This window comes from Rhinoderma darwinii, chromosome 1 (genome assembly GCF_050947455.1).
Source record: "Rhinoderma darwinii isolate aRhiDar2 chromosome 1, aRhiDar2.hap1, whole genome shotgun sequence".
NCBI classification, from domain to species: Eukaryota; Metazoa; Chordata; class Amphibia; order Anura; family Rhinodermatidae; genus Rhinoderma; species Rhinoderma darwinii.
This window is the reverse complement of record NC_134687.1, coordinates 91178051-91198706: the sequence shown is the minus strand read 5'-3', so window position 1 is coordinate 91198706 and position 20656 is coordinate 91178051. Positions and strand designations below refer to the sequence as shown.

General features: G+C 44.5%; 1 protein-coding gene across 1 annotated transcript in view; it reads right to left on the bottom strand.

Moving 5' to 3' along the window:
* ENPP6 (ectonucleotide pyrophosphatase/phosphodiesterase 6) overlaps positions 1-14035 on the bottom strand; it is an 80131-nt gene extending 66096 nt beyond the window's left edge. The window contains exon 1 of the mRNA XM_075849645.1: positions 13795-14035. Within this exon, the coding sequence (XP_075705760.1) occupies positions 13795-14035 (241 nt within the window). The remainder of the gene's footprint in view (positions 1-13794) is intronic.
* Positions 14036-20656: the final 6621 nt, after the last annotated feature.

Here is a 20656-nt window from a genome sequence, read left to right as displayed (position 1 = left end):
TCTTTTGCGGGCTCAAAACGCAGCGTTTTTTGCGTGCGCAAAACGCACACGCTCGTGTGAATCCGGCCTCAGATGCAGGGCCCCAGAAAACAGTAATCTTATACAGTAGAAGATTACTGTCTGCTGGGGCCCTGTATCTAAGCCTGCTATGTGGTAGGCTTAGATACATGGTCTAACAGACAGTATCACACATTGGCCCTGTATCTAAGCCTACCACATGTGTTGCTCAGGTTTTTTTTGTGTTTTTTACAGGTTTGGTCGCTGAATTCAAGGACTACTTCGATGATGGCTTTTTTAATTTTCAATAAAATGGTTAATGAGGGTTATGTGTTTTTCTTTTTATTTCTATAAAATATTTTTTTTCTCTGTCCTTGTATTTTCTTTTAAACTTTTATTATTACCGCTTCAGTAATGGCCACTGGCTGATTGACAGTGTCCATTACTGAGTCAGGGCATAGTGTTAGCCGTTGCAGAGGCCACCACCAGGGGTGCCGAGAAGAGCCGGGTACAATCCAGTAGACGACCATCTGTAGCGACGGTCGGCCACTGGGGCGGCCGCAGTCTGGTATTATTAGGCTGGGAAAGGCCAGAAACAGTGGCCCGTCCCACCCTGGTAATGCTGCTGCTGCTGTGTTGTGTCTGGCTGGTTATGAAAAATGGGGGGGACCCCAAGTCATGTTTTTTTTTTTTTAAATGGAAAAAACTACCTCCCATTTTTCATAACCAGCCAGATACAACACAGCAACGGCAGGCAGCATTACCAGGGTGGGAAGGGCCACTGTTTCTTGCCTTTCCCAGCATAATAATACCAGCCTGCGGGCGCCCCAGTGCCCGACCATCACTACAGATGGTCGGGTGCTGGATCATACTCTGCTCTTCCCGGCACCCTTGGTGGTGGTGGGTACTGGGGTAATAATGGGGATTAGCGATAGCCTCTGCACCGGCTAACACTAAGCCCCACCTTAGTAATGGATGTTGTCAATCAGCCAGCGGCCATTACTAAGGTGGTAGTAATAAAGTTTAAAAAATACAAGGACATTTTATTGAGAATAAAAAAAGCCGTCATCGAAGTAGTCCTCGAATCCGAAGTAGTCCAACAGCCGGACCTGTAAAAAACCTAAAACACACAAAAAAATTAGTAACACATAAAGCAAAGCAATTACACACACACACACACACATTTTTGGGGGGGGATGAACATATGTTAGTACAAGGATACTTACTGCTGGGGCCCTGTATCTAAGTATATCCTATAAAATGTTTTCATATTCACTGTCTAGTTTGTGCCTTTATACCGTGGCTGCTCGAGTTGCATCGCAAAGAGGCCCATTAAGGCTCTGTCGCCCAAGGGCCCCCCTAAACCTGGAGCCGGCCCTGTGGAACCCAATGGACAAACTGTCTGCTAAGGATTTCCACTGCGGACTGTCCGCAGCGGAATTCCACAGCAATTTCACCACGTCTGAATGTGCCCCAAGTGTGTAATAATAATATACACACAAATATACATAGGTGCATGTATGATTTTTGTAATCATAATTCTTAACATAATAAGCATAAATCATAATAAAGCTATACATTTTAATTTTGCTATTATGTTATTGTATTTTTTTTAGCAATTTATTTTTGTATTACTTGAAATCTTTATATGGTTATATTATTGATTTACTGTATAGTGACATTATTAATATCTAAGGTATATGGCGACATTTATGTGAACAGTATATGGCAGAATTATTAACGTGTACAGGATATAGCAGCATTATGCGTCACACTGTATCGCGGCTTTATTGGTTTGTACGGGGTATATAGCAACATTATCGATGTACAGAATTTAACAGTATTATTGGTTTGTACAGTGTATACAGGGCTCAGTTTTGCAGTGACGTGAAGGAATACTTCCGCAGATTGCGGCTAAAATAATTATTTTGAACAAAACAGATATGACATTACAAGCTGGGATGGAAAAAGAAACATCAAGAAAAATGAAAAACTGGACCCCCACAACCCGGATACACTCAAACTCTGCATTACTACATAGACTGTATCAGAAAAAAAAGTTAAATCTGAGATCTTGGACTAACAGCACAAAGTAACACACAATCTCAGCACGGAGGAAAGAAACGCCACAAAATCAATAAAATCCTCCAAAGATGTCATCATTAAGCCAGCTGATAAAGGAGCAGGGGGGGGGGGCTGTAGTAATCCTGAATACATCCAGGGGGCACACAGACAACTCTCAGACAAAAAATTACTACACCCTGCTTAAAGGAGACCCCACCAAACAATACACAGAGGAACTTGTCCAGATCATCAGAAGTTTCAACGCTGTGTCCGACAGTGTACTGGACCAAATGCCAGACAATCCCAGAATAGGTACTTTCTACATGTTACCTAAAATACACAAAGAAGGCAATCCAGGGAGACCAAACATTTCAGGTGTTGGGACTTTGACAATATTTCTCGCTGGGTGGAAAATCTTCTAAAGCCCTTGGTGAGGCACACACACAGTTATGTCCAGGACACCACAGACATCCTTTACAAAACTTTCAGCTCTAGGTCCACTACCAGAGGGAACAATAGTGGCAACTATGGATGTGGAGTCTATGTATTCTAATGTCCCCCATGAGGATGGCAAAGGCGCATGCCAACACTTTCTTCAGAAGAACAATCTAGCGACATAGTCAGCCCTACAACTCATCAGGTTCGTACTCTGTCAAATGAAAAATAATTGTGATAAAGATATATATCTGCAGTGTATGGGAAGTGCTATGAGTAGCAGAATGTCACCACAATGTACGAATCTGTTCATGGGCAACTAGATGATGAGTTTTATCAACCTGTGCAACTAAACCTCTAGCATATTTCCGGTATATTGATGACCTTCTGATGATCTGGACAGGCTCTTAACATGAACTGCTTTCCTTCCATAAAAAAAAACTTTAACAAGTTCCATCCTACTATCAGACTCACCCTCAACTACTCAACATCTCAAATACATTTCCTGAACAATACCATGCAAACCACAATCTACCATAAACCTACAGGCTGTCCAGCATATCTGAGATGGGACAGCTTTCATCCAAGACACAAAGAAATCTATCATCTACAGCCAGACTCTGCGGTACATACGGATCTGCTCAGACAGTGAAGACAGAAAACAACACCTGCTATCACTGAGAAATACATTCCAACAGCAGGGATACCATCCACGGATTGTAGATGATCAGATCTACAGAGCAACAAGAATTCTTCTGGAGTACAAAGAGAAGGAAGACAAAAGCAGGGTGCCCCTAGTGGTCATATACGACCCCCAAATTGCTGCTGATCTCCAACCTATATTTAACAAAGACAATAAACTGAATGAAATATTCCCGGATTCATGTTTCCTTGCATACAAACAGCCACCCAACCTAAGGAATCTCCTAGTCAGAAGAGCCCTCTCGTCACCTTCAGAGACTGGCACTTTTCCATGCAACAGTAGAAAATGCAAGACCTGTACCAACATCTTGTCATCAAACACCATCCACATACCAAACACCCAACAGGACTATAAAATCAGTGCCACGTTCTCCTGTACATCCTCCAATGTAGTGTACATGATACTGTGTACAAGGTGCATCAGTAAAGGAGTCTACATTAGAGAAACTAAAGAAAAACTACAATCTAGAATGAATCTACATAGACCTACAATAAAACAGGAGGTGGATACACCCGTGGGAAAAAACATCTCTGGACCAGACTACAGTTTGGCAGATTTAAAAGTCCTAATTCTGAAGGGTCATTTTAAGAATGACAGAGACAGAAAAATTTGGGAATTCAAGCTGATCATAAAATTCCAGTCATTGACCTGGATTTATGAGCCAATTCATGGACACACCAGATCTCCCATCAGACTGACTTCAGATCCTGTAACTCCTAAGTCATCACCCCTATAACTTCAGTTTTATTGCCCCTGCTTATCTTAACCCCTTCCCGACATCTGCCGGGGGCTCCCGCAAACCACAGTACAGTTACGTCACGGTAAGGGTATGTTCACACGGCCTATTTACGGACGTAATTCGGGCGTTTTTGCCCCGAATTACGTCCGAAAATAGCGCCTCAATAGCGCTGACAAACATCTGCCCATTGAAAGCAATGGGCAGACGTTTGTCTGTTCACACGAGGTGTAATTTACGTGCCGCTGTCAAATGACGGCGCGTAAATAGACGCCCGCGTCAAAGAAGTGACCTGTCACTTCTTTGGCCGTAATTAGAGCCGTTATTCATTGACTCCAATGAATAGCAGCGCCAATTACGTCCGTAATTGACGCGGCGTTCAAGCGCCTGCACATGCCGGTACGGCTGAAATTACGGGGATGTTTTCAGGCTGAAACATCCCCGTAATTTCAGCCGTTACGGACGCCCTCGTGTGAACATACCCTAATGGTGCTGGCTCAGAAGCGGACCCCGCACCATCACCGCCAGATGTTAGCTCTATATTACAGCTGACACCCTCCTCTAATGGCCAGGACCTGAGCTGGTGTTCGATTAACCCCTCAGATGCTGCGCTCAATAGAGAGGCAGCATCTGAGGGGTTTTTACCCGACCGGCACCCCAGCGGCGCAATCGCTGGTGTGCCGATGGTTGGTATGGCAACCGGAGGCCTAATAATAACCTCGGTGTCTGCCTTGTACGGAAGCCTATGAGGACCCGCCTCAGGCTTGCAGTCAGTGAATAACTGACAGCTCTAATACACTTCACTGCGTATGTAGTGCAGTGTATTAGAATAGCAATCAGGGTTTCAGGCCTTCAAGTCCCCTAGTGGGACAAAAAAATAAAAAGTTAATAAAAATGGGAGAAATTGCTGCTAAAAGTTATAAGCCTTGTAACGTCCTAGAAAAATAAAAGAACGTTGAGGAAGAATTTTTGGCAGGACCAATCCCTTAGAATACGAACACACACAGCGCGTTCAGGGCAGATACGCTGCACCAATCTGCGCAGCGTATCTGCCCTGAACACCACAGGGAATGCAGTCAGAATTGTTATTTTTTTTTTAAATAAATTTTAAAAAAAAAAAAAAAATTACACAGTGCATTTTTCTGCTGCGTAAAGCAGCGCCGGAAAAATGGAAGAAGAAACAACTTCATACTTACCACCTCTCTCTTCTCTGCGCGCTGTGATTGGCTGCAGTGGTCACATGGGATGAAACGTCATCCCAGGAGACCGGACCAGAGAAGAAGCAGGGAACTCTGGGTAAGTATGGAATGGGAAAACAGGCAACAGAAGAACAGCATTAATTGACATGCCGTGGTTGAGGAAACCGCACGTCAACTTATGTGCGTTTTTTGGCAGCTTTTTTCCGCTGTGTGGGGATGACATTTGTTGAAATCTCACCCACTGTCACGATCTGTGGGTATGTGGACCGAGTAGGCCGGGGAGGCAGCTGGCCAAACAACAGAGCATCCAATAATACAAAGTCCAGCACAGGGGGTACCTGAATAGTCCAGACAGTCGCAGTGGCTAGGCACAGATGATACTTTAGACGGCAGATGATGCAAAGCGTGGCAGGTGACAACAGGCATGGTGTAACACAGCAGGCGTGACCAGAGGCACAATCTGACTCCACTTCTAAAGCACAGGAACAATTGTAGAATGGGATACAGGTAGCAGGTACAGGAACACTGGGAACAGGATAACACTAAGAGACCATTTGCAAGACTAACACAACAACGTTCAGGCAATGAAGGAAGGGGCAGGGCCCTTCTTATAGTCCAGGGGGAGTATGGGCTAACTAATGATTCACTTCCCTACTGGACACAGCAGGATGAAGCGAAAGTGAGCTCTGGCATCTCCTGAGGAGGAGATGTTGACCAACGCTCATGGATCCACGGCTGCAGCCGTTGGGGGTGAGTAATCCCGACGGTCCGTGGCCATGGTGGTTACAGTATCCCCGCTCTTACGCCCTCACGCTTCTTGGGGCCAGAGCGAGAGAGAAACATCTTCATGAGGGTAGGAGCAATGAGGTTCTCCTCTGGCTCCCAGGACCTCTCTTCTGGGCCAAACCCCCTCCAATCCACCAAATAAAGAGTTCTTCCTCCTACGTTTTTGGTGTCCAAGATCTCCTTAACCTCGAATGTATCTGATGAACCGCTGGAGGCAACTGCACGACTAGGAGTCTTGGTGTAGCGGTTCAGGACCACAGGCTTCAGGAGGAAGACATGAAAGGAGTTGGGGATCTTGAGGGTGGGAGGCAGCCGAAGCTTGTAGGAGACAGGGTTGATCTGCTGTAGGATCTCGAAGGGTCAGAAGAACACTCAGCCACATATTCCTAGAAGACAGCAAGACCTTGCTACCTGGAAGAAACCGAGGAGTCTCTCTTCTCATTGTGTCTGCCTTTCGTTTGATGCAGTTGACCACCAGCAGAATCGGGTTTGCTGCCAGATCTGTAAGAAGTCCGTGAATGCAGAGTCAGCTGCAGACACATGGGATGTAACTGACACCGGGAGAGGAATTTGTGTTATTTGGCCGTAAACGATGATGAATGGGGTGGCAGCAGTGGACTCGCTTGTGTGGTTGTTATAAGAGAACTCGGCCCAAGGAAGAAGCTGTACCCAGTCATCATGCTGCCTGGAGATGAAGTGTCATATATAGTTCTCCATGAGCTTATTGATTCTCTCGACTTGACCATTGGACTGGGGATGGTAGGCTGAGGAAAAGTCCAACTTTACATCGAGGAGTTTATAGAGGGCTCCCCAGAACTTTGAGGTGAACTGAACCCCCTGATCAAACACGATATGCAGAGGTAAGCCATGCAGGCGGAAGATATGTTGGATGAAGAGGAGCAGACGGTAGGCTTGTCAGCAGAACAAAATGAGCAATTTTTTGAGAATCGGTCCACCACAACCCAGACCGTACTGCATCCAGCAGAGGGAGGCAGGTCTGTGACAAAGTCCATTGCTATATGCTGCCAGGGAGCATTGGGCACAGGCAGTGGCTGAAGCAGGCTTGGAGTGAGCAACTTTGTTAGCCGCGAACACCGTGCAGGACTAGACAAAGTCCATAATGTCTTTGGGCCACGTGGGCCAACAGAAATGACGAGCAATCAGGTCTCCGGCTTTACGGGCAACCGCATGACCTGGCAGTTTAGCACTGTGTCCCCAGCAAAGAATTCTTCCTCTGTCTGCCAGGTGTACAAAAGTCCTCCCCGGAGGGATTTCTCTAACTTGCAGGGGGTCTCTAACTTGCAGAGGACTCCATGGTGTCCTCTGTTTCGAATGACCTGGACAAGGCATTGGCCCTCACATTTTTGTCGGCAGGGCGGTAGTGGAGCTCAAACTGGAACCGGGCAAAGAACAGTGTTTTTTTATATATGTCCCCTTGTTTTTATCTGTTTTGAAAGAACAGTGACCACAGCCGTTGGGCCAACTGGAGATAGGTGAGGTTCTTGTAGTCGGTAAATATCAGCATGGGATGAGCTGCGCCCTCCAGTAGATGTCTCCACTCCTCTAGAGCCAATTTTATGGGCAGTAACTCCCGATCCCCAATAGAGCAGTTGCGCTCTTCGGAAGAGAAACGTTTAGAATAATAGCCACATACCACTGCCTTGCCTTTGGGACCTCTCTGCAACAGAAGTGCGCCTGCACCAACAGAGGAGGCGTCCACCTCCAACGAAAACGGTCGAGACACATCAGGATGATGGAGGGTTGAGGTTGACGTGAAGGCACTCTTTAGGCTATTAAATGCAGATTCTGCCTCTGGAGTCCACACTTTGGCGTTCATTCTCTTTTTGGTGAGGGTAGAGATGGGCGCTGTCAGTAAAGAGAAGTTTGGGATGAACTGCCAGTAGAAGTTGACGAATCCCAGAAAGCGCTGTATGGACCTTAAGCCTTGAGGGCGTGGCCATTCCAGGACGGACTTTACCATCTCAGGATCTATCTTGAGGCCTTGATCCGAGATGATGTAGCCCAGGAAGGGTAGAGAATCTCTCTCAAACATGCATTTCTCCAGCTTGGCATATAGGCGTTCTCCTGAATACCTGAATAGTCCAGACAGTCGCAGTGGCTAGGCACAGATGGTATTTCAGACTGCAGATGATGCAACGCGTGGCAGATGATACCAGGCGTGGTGTAACAAAGCAGGCGTGACCAGAGGCACAACACGACTCCAACTTCTAAGGCACAGGAACAATGGTAGCACGGGATACAAGATACGGGAACAGGATCATACTAAGGGACCATTTGCAAGACTAACACGGGTAAACACAACAACGCTCAGGCAAGGAAGGAAGGGGCAGGGCCCTTTTCAGGGTATGTTCACACGCAAACGCCAAATACGTCTGAAATTACGGGGGTGTTTTCAGGTGAAAACAACTCCCGAATTTCAGACGTAACTGCAAGTACTCAAGTTTTTTGCGGCGTCCATTACGGACGTAATTGGAGCTGTTTTTCATTGGAGTTAATGAAAAACGGCTCCAAAAACATCCCAAGAAGTATCCTGCACTTCTTTGACGCGGGCGTAATTTTACGCGCCGTCTTTTGACAGTGACACGTAAAATTACACCTCGTCCGAACAGAACATCGTAAGACCCATTGCAAGCAATGGGTAGATGTTTGCAGACGTATTGGAGCCGTCTTTTCAGGCATAATTCGAGACGTAAAACGCCTGAATTATGTCTGAAAATAGGTCGTGTGCACATACCCTTATTAGTCCAGGGTCGGTATGGGCTAATTAATGATTCACTTTTTGTGTGTGCGTGCTGTCCCTTTAAGGCCGGGCACGAGCGTGCGCGCGCACTCTACGGGACACAGCAGAATGAACCGGAAGTGAGCACTGGCATCTTCTGAGGAGGAGATGCGGACCAGCGCTCACGGATCGATCCATGGCTGTGGCCGTCGTGGGGGGGGGCGGGAGCGAGTAATCCCGACGTTCCGAGTCCATGGGCGTTACACCCACACTGCTGCTACTTTAATACGCTGCAGGTTTTTTGCAATTAATCGGTTGCGGAAAATGTGCAGTGTTTACTCCGTGTATGTTTGCGCCCTCAAAGTGTCTTGGCTCTACTGATAGAATGCCAAGCTTAACATGCCACACCTGGATTATTTAAACAGTTGCTATAAATCAGGTGTAAAACAGGTGGGTGGGGGAATCTCTCAGCATATGTAAACCCCAATTGATACTTGCCTAGTATTTCACCTGATCTACTGTGCTTGTTGTAAATATATGATTTAAATAAAGCGGTGACTATTTAAACACCCATGGTAGAAAGTTTGTATTTTTTTGTTTTTTTATATTGGGTAATTTTGCTCGGGGGAGGGTTGATAATATATTTAATTTTAGACAAGTCGGAGTTCTATGAATGACAGTACAATTCATAAAGAAACACAAACATCAGGTTTGGGCACATTAGAGTGGAAGAAGGGGCACAGATATAGCGAAGTCAAATAAGTTTCATGTACAAAAGGAACATAAAAGTAGAGATGGCAAATTTCTAAGCAGAAGAAATAACATGGGAAGTGTGTTACTAGTTATCAATAACCAAATCTGCTTATAGTGTTTCATCTCAGGACTGCAGATAAAAAGAAAGAGAGAGACTGGAGGGCAGGTGAATTTTCTGCGGAGACACTAAAGAGATGGGAAAACCAAGAATGAATGGTATTTAGAAGCAGGGGTTAATACAATATTTTGTGCCAAATTTCACTGATAAATCCAGAATATCAATGCTTTTTTCCACGGTCGTCATCATGGGATTAGAAACTTTAGTAAGAACATTTTTGGTGGAATGCAAAGAATGAAAACTTGGGTGTAAGGGGTCAATTACACAAGCACAATGTATTCGCAGAATTCAATACAGATGAGGAGAAGTCAGGGAGCTGTACATGTGTTGCTGTTTAACAATTCCGCTGTTTATTACAGAAGAGGCAACAGTACATCCAAAAGCGACACGTAATGGCAAGAGCAGTGAACACGTTGTTTCACTGACATAAAACTCCAATCTGAGGAAAAAAAAAAAAGCTCTGTGTAAGGCCAGATTCACACGAGTGTGGGGTAACCTGGATGTGAAAAACGTCACGTTTTTCACGTCCGAGGTGCCCCCGTGCTAGTCTCGTTTTCACAGATCCCCATAGACTTGAGCCTATGGAGGGATCCGTGAAAATGGAAGATAATAGGACAGTTCTATTTTTCAACGGACCCTTCACACGGTCCATTGAAACAACGGCCGTGTGAACGGCCCCGTTGAAAAACATGCGTCCGCGTGACGAACGTTGTTTTAACGGCCATCACACTGACGTATTCAACACTCGCGTGAATAAGGACTAAGGCATTATTGACGCGAGTGTACTTTACGTACGTGTTTTATCAGTTTAAATAACTGACCAATGCAATTTAATGGGTCTATTTACACATCAGTGTTCTTTCACGGACCGTGTGTTCATTATGTGAAACTCACCACATGTCCTGAGCGTGAAGACAACAGACAGAACAAGGACGACATCGACATCTGTGTTTCATGCATCAGTTGCTAAAGAAATGCATAGAAAAAAAAAGTAAAACCAGGAAGTGCTCGCAGAGGAGAAACACGGATGAGAAAAACGGATTATTAAAACCACATAACCGCAGCAATTTGTGGTAAAATCATAGATGGCTTTTGCTGCACAATTCTAGGTCTCGCAGCAACAATGTCACCATCTGAATATATGCTCAAGTCACTCTCACATGGCCGTATTTTGGTCAGTATTTTGCATTAGTATTTGGAAGCCAAAACCAGATGTGGAACCTACACAGAGAAAAAGTAAATGGGAAGTTTTACACCTCTTCCTTGTTTTGGATCCACTCCTAGTTTTGGCTTACAAATACTGACGCAAAATACGTGTGTAAAAGGCAATATTTTTTCTCATGGTGGATTGACACACGGGCAGATTTACTACATTGCCTGCGTTTAGGCCCACGTTTTGTGCCTGCCTGCTCTAAATTGACGCTGTCTTTGGGTACATTCACACGAACGTGACAGATTTACGCACGTAAAAAATGTGCGGGAATCTGTCCGTGTGCGATACGTTATTGCATCTGACCTTTGCGAGTGGCATGTGTCTTACACGCACTCGCAAAGCACTTTTTTTCCAATGAATTGACGCGCAAATCACCGCACAGCACTCTGTTGTGCATCCGGGTGCTGTGCATGGTTTTCACGCACCCATGGACTTCAATGGATGCGTAGGTGTGTGAAAACGCACCAATATAGGGCATGCAGTGAGTTTCACGCAACGGACACACGCTGCGTGAAAACTCCTGCATGTGTTAACAGCCCCATTGGAATCAATGGGTCCGTGTGCTGTGAGTGATTTCCATGCACAGCACACGGACGAGTGTAAGGGCATGTTCACACGCACTGTTTTCAGATGTCATTCAGGCGTTTTACACCTCGAATTACGGCTGAAAAAATGGCTCCATTACGCCTACAAACACCTGCCCATTGCTTGCAATGGGTTTTACGGTGTTCTGTTCCCACGAGGTGTTATTTTACACGTCGCTGTCAAAAAAGACTTTTTTCATTGACTCCATTAAAAAACATCTCCAATAACGTCCGTAAAATATGCCGCGAAAAACGTGAGTTGCTACAAAAACGTCTGAAAATAAGGAGCTGTTTTCAGCTGAAAACAGCTCCGTAATTTCAGACGTATTTTGCTAAGCCGTGTGAACATACCCTTAGGGCACGGCCAGACGTGGCGGAATTGCTGCGGAATTCCGCTGCGGACCGTCCGCAGTGGAATTCTCCAGTGGCCGTTTTTTAGAGTTGTTTCAATATATTTTTAGGCAAGTTAGTTCAGACGTTGCGGAAAACTCTGCTGCGGACCATAGGCTGCGGTGCGGAATTTTCCCCTCGCAGCATGCACTGTCTGTTGCGGAGAAGAAGCGGAATGTCACTGCAGATTTCAGCCTTTGCAAAGCAAAAACTGAAATTTGTGGCAAGTCCGCTGTGTTTTCTGCAACGTCTGAATTACCTGTCAAATATGCAAATGTTGGTGCAGATTCGTTGCGTAAATGCCCCAAATCTGCACCAACGTTTGCAGCGGAAAAACTCCGCCATGTCTGGCCGTGCCCTAAGGGTATGTTCACACGGCGGGGGTCCGTAACGGCTGAAATTACGGGGATGTTTCAGCCTGAAAACATCCCCGTAATTTCAGCCGTACCGGCATGTGCAGGCGCTTGAACGGCGCGTCAATTACGGCCGTAATTAGCGCTGCTATTCATTGGAGTCAATGAATAGCGGCTCCAATTACGGCCAAAGAAGTGACAGGTCACTTCTTCTACGCGGGCGTCTATTTACGCGCCGTCATTTGACAGCGGCGCGTAAATATACGCCTCGTGTGAACAGACAAACGTCTGCCCATTGCTTTCAATGGGCAGATGTTTGTCAGCGCTATTGAGGCGCTATTTTCAGACGTAAATCGGGGCAAAAACGCCCGAATTACGTCCGTAAATAGGCCGTGTGAACATACCCTTATGCTCATCTGAAAAAGGCCTAACTATGAGACCGAATTAGTAAACGTGGGCCACTGTGTTTTGCTGTGTTTTGTGTATTTTTCGTGGCATTTTTAAAAGGCATTATTTGATGCGTTTTTTAGTGCGGTCAGCTGTTACCTTAATGTCTACAGTGAAATATAAAATGCACTACATACAAGTGCATTTTGGTTTGTGTAAATTTTGTGGTCAATGGGGTTTTTTCCCCAAAGGCAGCATGGTCTGGGTGTGGCATTTCTCCCATAGGCTTCTCGATAGAAAACAAAAAAAACAGGGAAAAAAAAAAAAAAACACCACAAAAAAAACTTACAAAATGACACTAAACAAAAAACTCCTCTAAAAATACCGGAAGAAACGCTGTCATATAGTCCTGATCTCTATTGTTTGAAGTCGATCATTGTGTTACCAGATACATCGCCACATTGGGTGTGTGTCTATAGTGGCATTTTCACTTCTAAGGCCAGATTCACACGAGCGTGTGCGTTTTGCGCGCGCAAAAGGTCCATAAAAGCTCCGTGTGTCAGCAGCATATGATGCGTGGCTGCGTGATTTTCGCGCAGCCGCCATCATTATGACACTCTGTTTTTATGTTTGTAAACAGAAAAGCACATGGTGCTTTTCTGTTTTCATTCATAGTTTTAACTACTGTAGCGCGCATCACGCGCGGCACACGGAAGTGCGTCTGTGTGCCGTGAGCGGTTTTCACGCACCCATTGACTTCAATGGGTGCGTGATGCGCGAAAAACGGGCAAATATAGGACATGTCGTGAGTTTTACACAGTGGACATACGCTGCGTGAAAAATCACTGACAGTCAGAACGGCCCCATTGGCTAACATAGGTCTGTGCGACGCGCGTGAAAATCACGCGTGTTGCACGGACGTATTATACGTTCGTCTGAATAAGCCCTAACTTTCAGACCCACAAATACAGGTAGATGTAATTTTAAAGCTTTCGTGACAGGGGGAAATAGAAACCTTTGTAACAAAACATTATAGAAAATATTTCAGTCCTATGTCGCACTAAGCTGCAACTTGGAATTAAGAAAAATGTAAAATCCTATCTTTATCCTAAGACTTCGTTCACATTAGTGTCATGGCTTCCATTTGTAACAGAGTCACGTCAGCTATGCTGGATCCATTATGAAACAAATAGCAACAAAACATGATGGACCCAAATTCACTTTAATGAAGTCTATCACAGTTACGTTGGGGCACGTGATGGTAAGAATATATATTATATTTAAAAACGTCTACTGGAAATGCAAGGATAAAATCGCTTCTATAAGCAGCACTCACCTGTCATGAGAGTGTAGTAGTTTGGATAGGAGAGGCTGGGGAAGTCTGGGGTCATATAATCCACCTTGACTCCACTTTGTACAAATTTCTTAAAGCCAGGAAGGACTTCAAGTTCTTTCTCGTTAATATAATCATATCTAAGACCATCAATCATAAACAGCAAAAGTTTGTTGCTTGCTAAGGATGTGGCGGCCAGGTTGAGGGTGAGGAGCAGGATAGAGAAGGTTCTGTATGGTGCCATGGCTTCAGCTGGATGTTTCCCCAATGTCATTGCTGCTAGTGACTGAATCAGATATGAGAACTACCGGCTGCTCTACATAAAGGGACGGGCTTGACTTTGACTGAGCAGCAGCCCTCACAGATTGCCGGCTTCTACAATGTGTAACCCTTTGTGATACAGGTGACTGCTGACCGTGCGTTCATTGCCTATGATCTATCACACAATACCATTTTGTTGAATAGTCCTCTGCATTACAATAGACGGAGGCAGTGTGAGGACAGAAACTAACAGACTACAGATGAACCATATCTGATGTGATGTTACTCGTCTGCTGGATTATGTAGCGTTCCATTCTTTTGCACTCGCCGATAAGGGTATGTTCACACGCAGTGGTTTCAGACGTAATTCGGGCGTTTTACGCCTCGAATTACACCTGAAAAAACGCCCTTAATATGCCTACAAACATCTGCCCATTGCTTTCAATGGGAATTACGATGTTCTGTTCCCACGAGCCTTTATTTTACGCGCCGCTGTCACAATACGGCGCGTAAAATGACGGCTCGTCAAAAGAAGGGCTGGACACTTCTTGGGTGCTACAAAAACGTCTGAAAATCAGGAGCTGTTTTCGTCTGAAAACAGCTCCGTAATTTCAGACGTATTTTGCTACTGCATGTGAACATACCCTGAGGCCTCTTTCACACGGCAGTATTTAGGTCTGTATTTTTGTCAGTATTTGGAAGCTAGTACCAGGAGTGGGTCCAGAACACAGATGATATGCAGTCTTTTTATTACACTTTTTCTCTGTGTAGGTTCTACTCCTGGTTTTGGCTTTTAAATACTGAATTAAAATACTGAACACAATACTGCTTGAGGGTATGTTCACATGCAAAATAAAAACCGGCTGACAATGACCGAGCTGCTGTCAAGGGAAAACAGCCTCTGATTTTCAGCCGCTTTTGTAGCTGAAAATTTTTTTTTAGCCATTTTTTGTATTCATTTTTGTAGCTGTTTTTCCATTGACACAATGAAAAATAGCTCCAAAAAGGTCTTCAAGAAGTGACATGCTCCTTTTTACATGTTTTTTTTTTTTTTTTAAAACAGCGGCCTAAAAATATGCCCCGTCTGAACTAAACTCAGTTTTTCTCATTGAATTCAATGGGCAGATGTTTGGAGGCGTTAAGCTAGCGTTTTACAAGGTGTATTTCGAGGTGTTTATGCCCCGAAATACGCCTGAAAACTCTGTGTGTGAACATACCCTGAGGCCTCTTTCACACGGCAGTATTGTGATCAGTACTTTGCTTCAGTATTTGGAAGCCAAAACCAGGAGTAGGACCAAAACACGAAACTACTTTTTCTGTTTATTTTCCAATCCAAATGGCTTTAGCTTCCAAATACTGATGCACGATACTGACCAAAATACTCCCGTGTGAACGTTTTCTGAGGGTAAGCTCACATGCAGCAGAAATCCATGCACCTGCTGCGGAAACAACCCCATTCAGATGAATAGAACTGATTTTCACATTTCTGCAAAAAAATGAATTCAAACTGGATAAAAAACTTGATTTGTGATATAATAAAAAATTATTTTAGTTCTTTATATCTAATCCTTCTGGTACCAAAGAACCAATGTAAATGACTTATGAAAGTAAAGAAATTGTTCATTCATACCGCGTTCAGTATTTATGTTTTGGGAGACCATTTTCTGAATGAAAAAAAACCTATACAGCAATACAGCACAGTATACATTTTTTTCATCTATACTGTTGTATTGGAAAACCACTGCTTTCAATACAATCAGTGCTTCGTCATTCCGGCATATCCAAAGCCAACTGTATGCTAACATGATAACCCTGGTCTTATGTTTGCCCATTAAAGAGGATCTGTCACGTCCTCTGACATCTAAAACCAGCTGGATAGTTTATCAGCAGTACTGAGTGCAGCGCTGGTTTTCTTTTCTTTCTGGCTGCCCGCATTCCCCTGAAATCAGTCCCGTTAGTTTCGATGACCTGTATGAGTAGACTGCCAAATGGGCGGTCCCCGGCGCTCAGTGTCAATCTTAGTCATAGACACCAAGCGCTGCTGACCGCTCACTTGACAGTCTATTCTTAGGGCTTGTCCACACGTAATGGAATTGCTGCAGAAAATGTCTGCAACTATTCCGCAGAAACTAGCAGACATTACGCTGCGGAAAAACCACACCATTTTCCTGCATTTTTTTACTGCAGAAAATGTGGAATTTCCTGTGTTTTTTTCAATGCTGAGTGATGGTGACATCTCAAAAAAACGCAGCAATTCAGTCCACTTTCTGCAGCAGGAATTGACATGCTATGGTACAAAGAATACGCACCGCAGGTCCATTTCTGCAAAATTTTACGGAGCGTGTGGATGAGATTTGTTAAATCTCACCCACTTTTTCTGCTACTGTATTCTGCTGCGTATCATCCGTCCGCAATTCCGGATGGAAAATACGCAGCAATTCTGCAACGTGTGGACAAGCCCTTACAGGTCACGGAAATTAACGGGACTGAAGCAGAGTTGTGGAATGCTAGAAAGAAAAGTAACCCAGTGTCAATCTGGCTACTACATACGATAAAGTAATGGCTCATTTTCATAAGGTTTTGTTCACACAGGTTAGTTATTGATGCATTTTATTTTAGTCAAAGTCAGGAGTAAATTCTAAATATTATGATATATTATTATATATTATAACTATACCAGATTGGATCCTGGTTTTGCCCAAAAATTTTTTACTTCATAACTGCATTATGTGAACAAAGACTGTCAAGAACAAGATCAGATCCAGTCAGGGGAAATCTGTAAAACTGGTTTAGGGCTGTTTAGAAGCATATGGGCTTGTTCACACACAACGGACTTGGTGCAGAAAATTTCTGCAGCAACTCCGATGAAAGTCTGAGGTTATGTTCACACCGTAAACGCCCGAAAAACGGCCGAAAAATCGGAAGCAAAACGCCTCCAAACATCTGCCCATTGATTTCAATGAGAAAAACGGCGTTCTGATCCGACGGGCCGTTTTTTGGCATGAAAAAGAAATACATGTCACTTCTTGGGACGTTTTTGGAGCCGTTTTTCATTAACTCTATAGAAAACAGCTCCAAAAACGGCCTTAAAAAAAGCTGCAAAAAACGCCTCGAAAATCGCGAGTGGCTCAAAATATGTCTGAATATCAGGAAATTTTCCCTTGAAAACAGCTCCGTATTTTCAGACGTTTTTTAGTAAGCGTGTGAACATACCCAAAGGCTTTCCGCTGCAGCAAAAATGCAGCATTTCCTGTGTTTTTTGCGGCAGAAAATGGTGCGTAAATTGCTGCGGTTTGAAAATTACGGACCGCAGGTCAATTTTGGCTCAGAAGTTTTACGCAGCATGTGGATGAGATTTGTTAAATCCACTATGCTGCTACTGTATTCTGCTGCATTTTTTCTGTCTGAAATTCCGGAGCGTGTGGACGAGACCTAAAGGTGCAGATTTACTAAGACTAGTGTTATATATGCCAGTCTTAGGGTATGTTCACACGAGGGCGTCCGTTACGGCTGAAATTACGGGGATGTTTCAGCCTGAAAACATCCCCGTAATTTCAGCCGTAACGGCATGTGCAGGCGCTTGAACACCGCGTCAATTACGGGCGTAATTAGCGCTGCTATTCATTGGAGTCAATGAATAACGGCTCTAATTACGGCCAAAGAAGTGACAGGTCACTTCTTTGACGCGGGCGTCTATTTACGCGCCGTCTTTTGACAGCGGCGCATAAATATACGCCTCGTGTGAACAGACAAACGTCTGCCCATTGCTTTCAATGGGCAGATGTTTGTCAGCGCTATTGAGGCGCTATTTTCGGGCGTAATTCGGGGCAAAAACGCCCGATTTACGTCCGTAAATAGGCCGTGTGAACATACCCTTAGGCTATGTGCACACGATAACTGCATTTACGTCTGAAATTACGGAGCGGTTTTCAGGAGAAAACAGCTCCTGAATTTCAGACGTAATTACATGTACTTGCGTTTTGTGGGGCGTCCATTACGGACGTAATTTGGAGCTGTTCTTCATTGGATTCAATGAAAAACGGCTCCAATTATGTCCCAAGAAGTATCCTGCACTTCTTTGACGAGGCTGTTATTTTACGCGCCGTCTTTTGACAGCAACGCGTAAAATTACAGGTCGTCGGCGCAGTACATCGGCAAACCCATTGAAATGAATGGGCAGATGTTTGCCGACGTATTGGAGCCGGGTTTTCAGGCGTAATTCGAAGCGTAAAACGCCTCCATTACGCCTGAAAATAGGTTGTGTGAACCCAGCCTAAGTATGAAACCTGCATGAGTAAAATTTGCCTAATTTATTAGGAGGTGCACGCCTTTTTAATAAATTTGTTGCATCTTCTGCTGTCTGTGCGCCAGAAAGGGAAATCTACGTCAGCCACAGTACGAGCTCGCGTAGATTTCCCATATAATTTACTCCAATTTCTGGTGTAAATTCTAGTAAATGTGCCGGTCCGAGGGTGGCCCTGCCCCTTCTGATAAGCTCCTGTGCTAATGTTGCATCATTGGCATAAATGCATCAAAAGTCACACAATTTTTACGCAAATTGCATTTGTAACTTTTCAACACGAGAAAACTAGTAGAACTTTTGATAAATTCCCCCCATTACTAAGCCTCTAAACTATAAAGACAAGAAAGAAGTGTAGGTAGGGGTGTAGCAATAAGGCTGGGTTCACACGACCTATTTTCAGACGTAATGGAGGCGTTTTACGCCTCGAATTACGTCTGAAAAAAAGGCTCCAATACGTCGGCAAACACCTGCTTATTACTTTCAATGGGCTTTACGATGTACTGTGCCGACGACCTGTCATTTTACGCGTCACTGTCAAAAGACGGCGCGTAAAATTACAGCCTCGTCAAAAGAAGTGCAGGACACTTCTTGGGACGTAATTGGAGCAGTTTTTCATTGACTTCAATGAAGAACAGCTGCAAATTACGTCCGTAAAAGACACCCCGCAAATCGCGAGTACATGCAATTACGTCTGAAATTCAGGAGCTGTTTTCTCCTGACGTAATTGCAGTTATCGTGTGCACATACCCTAATGGATGCAGAGGTAGCTGTCAGAGGGGCTAAAAGGCCTGACTATGATATAAGAAACCCTTAGCACATGGTAAGTGGGGGACTGTACATATTTTGCATTGGGGCCTATGCCTACATCATGTGAGCTCTTTAAGGGAATATTATATGGATGCTACATAATATTTGGACATTATATAGTGGTATTATATGGACTATGTATGGCAAAATTATCTTGGTACTATATGGCGTACTATGTGGGCTGAAATTGCAAGACAAATTATCTAGAAATGGCATGTTGGAGCTGCTGCTTTCTTCCAAAAACAACATCACACCTGTTCATAGGTTGTGTCTGGTATTGCAGTTAATCTACTTTGAAGTGACTGAGACTGAGCTACAATATTAGCGTATGTTCACACTGCCTATTTTCGGCCGTTTTTTTGACCGTAAACGTCCGAAAACTGGATGAAAAATCGGAAGCAGAATGCCTCCAAACATCTGCCCATTGATTTCAATGGGAAAAACGGCGCTCTGTTCCGATGGGCCATTTTTTTTACGTGGCCGCGTAAAACAACGGCTGTGAAAAAGAAGTGCATGTCACTTCTTGGGACGTTTTTGGAGCGGTTTTTCATAGAAAAGGAAAACAGCTCCTGATTTTCAGAGCTGTTTTAAATAGAGTCAATGAAAAACACCTCCAAAAAACGTCCCAAGAAGTGTCCTGCCCTTCTTTTGACGAGCCGTCATTTTACGCACCGTATTTTGACAGCGACGCGTAAAATATAGGCTCGTGGAAACAGGACATCGTAATTCCCATTGAAAGCAATGGGAAGATGTTTGTAGGTATATTAGGGGCGTTTTTTCAGGCGTAATTCGAGGCGTAAAATGCCAGATTTACGCCTGAAAACACTACGTGTGAACATACCCTAAGGGTATGTTCACACGTCCTATTTACGGACGTAATTCGGGCGTTTTACGCCTCGATTTACGTCCGAAAATACGGCTCCAAACCGCCGGCAAACTTCTGCCCATTGAAATCAATGGGGTTACGATGCTCTGTGCACACAGGCTTTTTTTTTAAGCGCCGCTGTCAAAAGACGCCGTGTAAAAAGACGCCCGCGTCAAACCAGTGCATGTCACTTCTTGAGACGTAATTGGAGCCGTGTTTCATTGACTCCATTGAAAAACAGCTCCAATTACGTCCGTAATTGACGCCGCGACAAACCTGAGTACGAGCAATTACGTCTGAAATTCAGGAGCTGTTTTCGACTGAAAACAGCTCTGTAATTTCAGGCGTATTGGACACTGCTGTGTGAACATACCCTTACACATAACCTGTGGGCAGGTGGTGCTGTTTTTGGAAAGAAAGCAGCAATGATTTTACTTCCATCACCGTTTTCACGGCCGCTTTTGACGGGTCCGTGAACCCGTTTTAGCGGCCGTGTGATTTCCGTGTGCACTCCCGTGTGCACTCCGTGTTTCCGTTTTCGTGCGCCGAGCATGGTACTGTCCAGGGTGCTGAAAGAGTTAATGGGCTGCACTGATGGGCGGTAACTCTTTCAGAACCCTGGACAGTAC